Below are 8,721 nucleotides of genomic sequence, written 5' to 3'. Positions count from 1 at the left end.
AAAGTACCCAGTTTCTCTTGTTTGTTTTTTACTGTATTTCATGTTTAATAATTATATTTTATACATATTCTACTCTTAAAGCAAGTGAGATATTGTAATGGTAACCAGGTGCTTAGTTTAGTCTTCGTCTTTTATACAAGGGGTAACTGGTTACTTTTGGTGTTTGTTGATTTTGACATTCTTTTTTTTTGTGGCAAATGTTAGATCAAAGCACCTACTTTCTTGTTTTTTTTTGTATTTCATGTTTAATAATTATATATAATAATATTCAACTTTTTTAAAGTAACTGTGATATACAAAGCAATTGAGATATAATAACCAGGTACCCAGCTGGGTCATCATGTTATATACAAAGTGGTAACTGGTTACCTTACCCAGAATATTATGTTTAATTTTTAAAAAACATGTTTTCATGGTGTTGGTTGCATAAATATTTGACAGACATAAAAAAAAACCAACAATTTATTCTAAAAGGAATCTTATATGCTTTGTGTAATCATTCAATTTATTTGAATTTGTAACAGAGTTATTATAATACTCAATAACAATGTATGAATATGAAAGTCACTCATTTAATGAATGAAGCTATGATATGGTTGTTTTGTTGTAATATATCAAGCTATGACTTTTGTTTTTTCTGCTTGTTTGCCTTGTCAATTGGTGGATTCCTGCAAGTCTTCCTGCTATGTCCTGGTTGGTCACATTTACCACAGGTGATTATCACTTTTGGTTCTCCTCTTGATCTTATTCTTTTCTTTCTTGGTCTTCCTGCAGGGATTGTTGCCTTTGGAGGTAACACCACTATGTCTAAGTGTTGTGGGAGATTCCATTCATCTTTATGGGGCAAAGGATGAACATTTTCTTCATACATTGCTTTCAAAGTTTCTGTTTTGTAAAACTTTGCACAGGAATCATACACTCCCAAGTTTCTCTTTGCAATTACAGCTACTGCATGCCCATAAGGCATTTCATCTTCTTGAAACCTATTACATGTACATGTTCTATTGTGTATATTTACTGTGAAATTGGTCCCCTTTTCATCACGAACTTGATATTCTATTGGGTTGAAAAGTAAGACCTGAAAATAGTTTTGTCATGAATTAAAATAAAATAATAAACATTTATGTACAATTAGCGTTGAAGGTATCCTGTTCCCACTCTGTGTAGTTTATTATTTTTTGTTACACAAGGTAACTGGTTACCATTCACTGTCTAATAAAAGAATAGTAAGAATAAGTTTAGTTGCATACCTCATACTTCATTTTTGAAACAATGTCATGTCTCAACTCATTTTCTGTTGCTGTAGACACTTTTGTGAATGTTCCATTTGCATTATTTGAATTGTTCCAAACCCACTTTTGAACCAAACTTCTAAGACACTCAACAAAGATATCAATAGGGAGATTTCTTGTAGCTTTTAGTGCAGCGTTGAGCGATTCTGCGATATTGGATGTCATCACGATGTGTCTTTTTGTTGGTGAGTATGATCTTGCCCAAGTTTTATACTTGGCTTTCTCTAAATAGGGTCTAATGCGTCTGTCAAGTCTATCAAGGCTTCTCATGTAGTGTTCACATTCTATTTTTGTGAATGCTTTTGCTACTGCAATGAAATTCATTTGTAGCTCTTCTCCATGGTTTCCATACTTGCTTTTCAAATTATTGAGCAAGTGATACATGCAAGCTCCATGGAACACATTTGGGTACACTATATATACTGCATTCTCTATGCTCTTGTGTCTGTCGGAAACAATAGCCAATCCTGTGAAGTTAACTAGTTACTTTTATAAGATACTAAAAAAAATAGCATGTATTTGTGTATTGGGTTTGGGTAACCATTTCCTTTTATATGTAAACCATATGATATAATTGAAGCTACCATACCTTCGAGTTCTCCATATGTGTCTCTCAGTTTGGAGAAGAACCAAAGCTAAGAGTTATCATTTTCTGAGTCTGCTATTCCAAAAGCCAAGACAAAAATGTTGTTGTTTGGATCTAATGTTGATGCTAAAAATAGGGTGCCACCATATGCATTTTTTAAGAAAGTTCCATCAACAACAATGATAGGCCTCAAGTATCTCCAACCTTTGATTGAGTTAGAGAAAGCTATGTACAAGTATTTGAATCTATCTTCATTGTTTGTGAGTAGATGTGTTACTGTTCCTGGATTTGCTTGCTTCAACATGTAAAGATACATTGGCAACTTTTGATATGAATCATCAGGGTTCCCTCTTACTAGAAGCAAATCTTTTTCTCTTGATCTCCATGCTTTTGTGTATCCCATGGTTACTCCAAAGTCATCATTCATGTCATTCATGATGTCATTTGGAGTATAATTTCTTTTGATTGACTAGTACTTATTCTTTATTAATTCCCCAATTATGATGCTTTTTTCTTGCCTATGATCCTCCATAACAATTTCAACAGAGCAAGTATGATTACGAATGCATTTTCGTACCTTGAATAAATCTTGATTTCTGTATTTAGAAGCTCTCACAAACCAGCTGCATGTGTCATCTGCGCAGGTAACCAGGTACTCTCTCGGTTCTGATCTTTTTGTTTTGAACTGGAAGTTATGTAGCATTGCATGGTAGCTAAGAGCTGATTTGATTGTGTTCTTGTCCTTGTAAATTTTTCATTGCTCTATTTTGTTCACTCTGTAATCATATATTACTATTTCAATTTCCTCCAATTTCTTTTTTCTTTTTGAATTGTCTTCAATTATAAAATTAGCTACTTCTTCAGCAAGGTGAGGTATGTATGCCACATTGATTCCCTCATTTGTTGTCCTTGACATTCCTTCTTCAAGTAACATATGTTCATTGATGGAAGCTTTGTTTGCTTGCATTAATAATGTTCCCACCTCCATTTTTTGTGCTGTAGCTTTCTGATTTGATAGTTGAAGAAGATTATTTTCATCACTTGATTCTTGAACTATATTCACACACAATGGTAAGTCTGTTATGTTATTTTTTCAGCAACTTTTTTCTTTATTTCCATGTAGAACAACACTGAATTGTCTGATTCAATCTTCATTGGTGGTGTTCCTTTGGCTACTTGATAATAAACTTCAATACTTGCTCTTGTTTCCTTTATCTCCTGTTTTACCAAATTCACCAAGTTGTCAAGAGAACAATTTGGTGGAATCAATATTCCAGTCATTGTGTACCCTTCGTACTCATTTTTTTCATTCCACTTGCCTCCAAATTGAACCAAAGAAGTAGGAATTTCCATACCTGTAATATTTTGTAAATTTTTAAGTAGTTAATTGTGTGTAACTGGTGAAGGTAACTGGTTACTTTAGTCTACAATTACATACGTCACTGAAAAACTTAATTGGAAAAAATGACAGTTTTTCAAGGTAACTGGTTACTTTGTTGTTACTGAATGTTTTGACAATTAGAATTTAGACCAATATCAAATGTTTTTTTTATCGCAAAGACAAAGTTGAATATAAAATAATCATTGTTCTTGTTTTTTGTATATTTTTGGTCAATCAATGTAACTATATTAGTAGGTTTAATTATTTTTTTTCAAATTTCAAGTTAATTATTATGTTTTTTTTATTTTAAAAATGGACATCATGAACTTCATGATTATCATTATAATCTGTAAAATAGCTATGAGAAAAATATGAAATCAATGGTTCTATATTATGTAGACGAATTAGGAATTTAATAGATTTTAAGTTGAAGAAAATGAGATTAAAATAGTATTTGACAGAGCAAGATTTGACAAACCTGGTTTTCTTGGATGCTTTGGACGATGGAGAAGGACATCGCCGGAGATGGACGTCGCTGGAGAAGCAGATCCGACTGTAGGAAGGCGATTGTTTCAGGTGGCTGGAGGTTCAGGTTTGTGGCTGGAGTTGATTTTGATTGGATCTTGAGGATCTCTTCAAGGAGTTGTCGGAGGTGAATTGGGTTGCTGGAGATGGGTGCTCTTGCTGAATTTTTTTTTTTCTGTTGGGGATGTTTTTGATCGAGTCAAAATTTCAGCATTGTAGTATTTGCAACTTTAATTACAATACTACCCTCCTTAATGGCTGATTTGTTTGTTTATTTTTTTTTAATATGGGATAACTTTTCCCATATTCTAATTTTTTTTAGTTAAATTTTTCCATACAAAGTAAGTAAAGTTTAATTACCATATTTTTGTACATTAATGGCTAAAAAGCCATATTTATGAAAAATCCCCTTAGTATATACTCGGTACTAATTACATATCCTTCATCAACATGTTAAAAACCGAGAAAAATAAATTTATTAAATCATTATTTCTGTAAACTTTAAATAAAAAATTGGGCATATAGACACAAAAGTTTTAACAGTTTGGAAACATATTTCAACAAAAATAATAATAATTTTATGTTAAAATAATAGAGTTAAAATTACAAAACTACCATTATAAAATAATACAACTTAATTATGAAAATACTATACCTTATTTTTTTAATTATACATTTACATAGGAAATAAAAAGCCATATATTTGAAAAAATAAAAAAAAAGCCATAAACATATTAACAAAATGAAATTCCTATATAAATAGTTAAGTAGAAAAAAAAAGACATATTGTGTAATTTCCCGTTAGGAAATTGATGTTACACTGGGGAGTAAGGAAATGACCCACTAGTTACCCATTAATTATAGGAAAAGATATAATAGAAAGGGATTTTTTCATAAATAAATATATTATAAAAATACATTTCAATTTAACGGTTTCTACTAAATCTTTGCAATAATACTTTCTTGTATAAAATATATTCAGAAATACGATCTCTTCTTCATCTAATGTATGTCTACTGTAAAACAACTCACAAATAAAGCTTTGAAGACATGCCCAAAAGAGAGCTCAGAGTAGCTTCAAACCAGATCCTCTCTCTCTTTCAAGATAATTATCCTGAAATGGTTGCTCGTAAGGTGATTGATTAATTCTTTTTTCTTAGTATCTTTCTACACGTTTCATTTTTTTTCACTTTATTAACTTTTTTGTTTTGTTATGTTTCTGGTTTAGATTTTCATCAATGTTCCATGGTAGTTGATCATGCTATACTCTGTTTTCAGTCCCTTTTTAACTCAAAGAACTAAGAGCAAGTTTGTGATTTCTAAGGAAGGAAGTGGGGTTTCTTTTATCTGTCAAAATTTTCGTTTGTGTATGTTCAGTTCTTATCAAGTTCAAAGCTTTTTTATATATATGTATATATATTACATACAGTACCAACCACAACCACTTTAGTTGTCTTGTCTGTCTTTTTCTTTTCATTCCGACGTCGTTTTGGAGCACATTACTTTCCTTTAATACTATGTTTGAGCAACTCACAAGTTTAAAGAAAAATAACTTTGCTTTTGTCCTTTTCCTTTCTATCCTAATCAGGTTCATTAGGCCTGAAGATGTTCCTGTTCAGTACGGTGGATTGAGTTGACCCAACGATTTTCAAAATGGTCCTCCAAAACCAGCTTCTGAGTTCATTGTCAGAGGTGGAGAAAAAGTGAACATTTAGATTGAAGGCATTGAGGTTCATCACTGTCAAAGGTAAGCTGCTTTATTTTCTTTTTAATTGCTTTAGTTGCATTTGGATAGCATTTAAGGTGCGTAGATTTGTATTGGGTTGCATTTAATTAAGGCTGTTATGGGTTGCACGGGTTGTCATTTGAGGTTTTAGTATGTTGCATTAGACTGCATTTGAGGTTGCAGTAGACTTGCATTTGAGGTCGTAGTGTGTTGCATGAGTTGCATAAGGATGAAATTTTCAAATAAATATTTAAAAGATGTTGTAGATAGCATGGACTGGCATTTGAGGTTGCATTGAATTGCTTTACGTTGCAATGGGCTTGCATTTGGGGTTGTATTTTTCTTTGAGATGTTATGTAGCAGAAGATCAGAATGCTTAGTTTGTTTAAGTTGCTTCTTATTTTGATAAAGAATTTCAAGCATAAAATGGTCTCTATATGAGTTGCTTTGGAGCTTTAGAGTTCGTAATTCATATGTATAACTCACATTAGGGGTTGCAGTGTGTTGCACTTGGACTAGTCATGTATTGCTTTAGGTTGCATGGGGTTGTATTCATAATTCATATGTATAACTCACATTAGGAGTTGCAGTGGGTTGCACTTGGACTAGTCATGTGTTGCTTTAGGTTGCATGTGGTTGCATTCGTAATTCATGTGTATAACTCACATTAGGAGATGCAGTAGGTTGCACTTGGACTAGCCATGCGTTGCTTTAGGTTGCATGTGGTTGCATTCGTTTTTCATATGGATAACTCACATTAGGAGTTGCAGTGGGTTGCACTTGGACTAGCCATGTGTTGCTTTAGGTTGCATTCGTAATTCATATGTATAACTCACATTAGGAGTTGCACTTGGACTAGTCATGTGTTTCTTTAGGTTGCATGTGGTTGCATTCGTAATTCATATGTATAACTCACATTAGTAGTGCAGTGGGTTGCACTTGGACTAGCCATGTGTTGCTTTCGATTGCATTTGTAATTCATATGGATAACTCACATTAGGAGTTGTAGTGGGTTGCACTTGGACTAGCCATGCATTGCTTTAGGTTTCATGTAGTTGCATTCGTAATTCATATGGATAACTCACATTAGGAGTTGCAGTGAGTTGCAGTGGGTTGCACTTGGACTAGCCATGTGTTGTTTTCGGTTGCATGTGGTTGCATTCGTAATTCATATGGATAACTCACATTAGGAGTTGTAGTGGGTTGCACTTGGACTAGCCATGCGTTGCTTTTGGTTGCATGTGGTTGCATTTGTAATTCATATGGATAACTCACATTAGGAGTTACAGTGGGTTGCACTTGGACTAGCCATGTGTTGCTTTCGGTTGCATGTAGTTGCATTCGTAATTCATATGGATAACTCACATTAGGAGTTGCAATGGGTTGCATTTGGACTAGCCATGTATTGGTTTAGGTTGCATGTGGTTGCATTCATAATTCATATGGATAACTCACATTAGGAGTTACAGTAGGATGCAATGGGCTTCTATTTGAGTTTCATTGGCCTTCATTTAATTATATGAAAAAATATTGACACAGAGTACTATTCGCCTAATATAAATTTGGGCCTTTGCCTTTGGCGACTTCAGCTTCCCAATAAAAATCCCAAGTTGCAGGAATTTTGTTTCTTCATCCTCTCAACTCATGCCAACATTTATTTATTTTAATTTTCTTAAAAAAAATAGTATGTTGACTGTTGATTTGTGTAAATTTTACAACTTCAGAATTAGAAAAGTCTGCCAACTCTAGCTCATAGTCCCACATCACAAGTTTAGAATCAAGACCTCCACTAATAACTTGTAGAACATGGAAAACATAATTGTTTGTCAAATGTCATAAATGAAATATATATATTGCCAGATTCTGGAACAAATGAGATCAGAAATATCTATTACACTAAACTTGTCCAAGTAATTTATAAAAATACCATGACAGATGGGTGACTTCTCACTTCAGACCAATCAAAATATTGATTTTACATTAATGTTAATAAATAGATAGAAAACATGAGTACAAAGATCAATGGAAAAGAAACATGAAGCATATTGACAACAAAATTATTTGCTACACCACTTGCTAAGCACTTCCCCACAATTTTGGGATAGCTCATAGTCTGGCAAGAAGCGACCAGGCTGGTCGTATGCTTCGGTTTATTTCCTTAAAAGATTGTAATCTTATAATAACTACGTTGATTATTTCCTCTTTATTGCCTTGATACACGGATATTAAGGATAGTTAAGGCCCATTGGCCCATGTAACCCTCCTTGAGCCTATAAATATGCATGAGAAAACTCAAGGAGGAGACTTTTGACTTTTGGTCTTTTGAATCTTTTTTCTGAATACTAAGAGAGAGCATATAGTGCGATTATCAATCGTCTTGTTGTAATTCTTCCAAGGTTTGTGAAACTCAAGAACCCTAGTTCTTTGATCACAACATTGGAATTCAATATTATAATAGCATTAAGTGGACGTAGGTCATTACCATTCTTTGGGGCCGAACCAATATAAATTATCTGTGTCTATTCTTTACCATTAGATTAAACTCTTGATTATTATCTTATTTCTTGTCGTATTTCTGACTCCGTGTCGTTGGCCAAATCGAGGGTCAACATTCTGGTGCTTTCATTGAGAGATTGATCAAGAAGCTATAAGAAAATCTAATGGCAAAGACATCTGAGAAAGCTGGATCGGCCGCTGGCGCTGCATCATCACAATCTCCTCCTCCAAATATGGCGGAGAATGAGCCACACTTAGAGTTTGAAGAAGAAGAGTTGGATTCGGAAACACTGAGAGCAACACTGGGGGTGTTGCAGGATGAGTTGGCAAATCTGAGGGCCAATCAGGAGAATACAGCGGAGACAATGGCGCTGTAGCAGAGAGAAATTGAACGTCAGCTCCAGGAATTGAATGAGCGGCAGGCAAACATGGGCCATCGACAGAGGGATGCCATGGACGCTCTTGAAGCAGCCATTGAATTAGATCGAGGACAGGCTATGCCAGCCTCTCAACCGGATCAGCCACCGAGTGCGCCACCGTAGCGAGCTCCCAACCCAAGTCCTCCACTCTAGCTAGCAAGCCCCCAGAGGCCAGAGCAGCCACCTGTGGCTCAGGATGATGTCCCGATTCGGGATCCTGAGCAGCAGCCTCCATCTCAAGTAGGTCGAGGCAATCCCAGCGCCAGAGGCAGAATAGGGCCGGGGAGCCGCCCTGC

At 34.7% G+C, this 8,721-nt stretch overlaps 1 protein-coding gene across 1 annotated transcript; it reads right to left on the bottom strand.

The window, feature by feature from the left end:
• Window positions 1-619: 619 nt before the first annotated feature.
• On the bottom strand, window positions 620-2,314 carry LOC133832770 (uncharacterized). The gene is made up of 3 exons (XM_062263072.1): window positions 2,083-2,314; window positions 1,251-1,759; window positions 620-1,078 (listed from the first exon to the last, which is right to left on the bottom strand). The coding sequence occupies exons 1-3, from the start codon at window positions 2,312-2,314 to the stop codon at window positions 620-622; spliced, it is 1,200 nt and encodes a 399-aa protein (XP_062119056.1).
• Window positions 2,315-8,721: the final 6,407 nt, after the last annotated feature.

Source organism: Humulus lupulus, chromosome 4, assembly GCF_963169125.1.
Source record: "Humulus lupulus chromosome 4, drHumLupu1.1, whole genome shotgun sequence".
NCBI lineage: Eukaryota > Viridiplantae > Streptophyta > Magnoliopsida > Rosales > Cannabaceae > Humulus > Humulus lupulus.
Note: the sequence above shows the minus strand (reverse complement) of the source record. Positions and strands in the feature narration are given on the sequence as shown.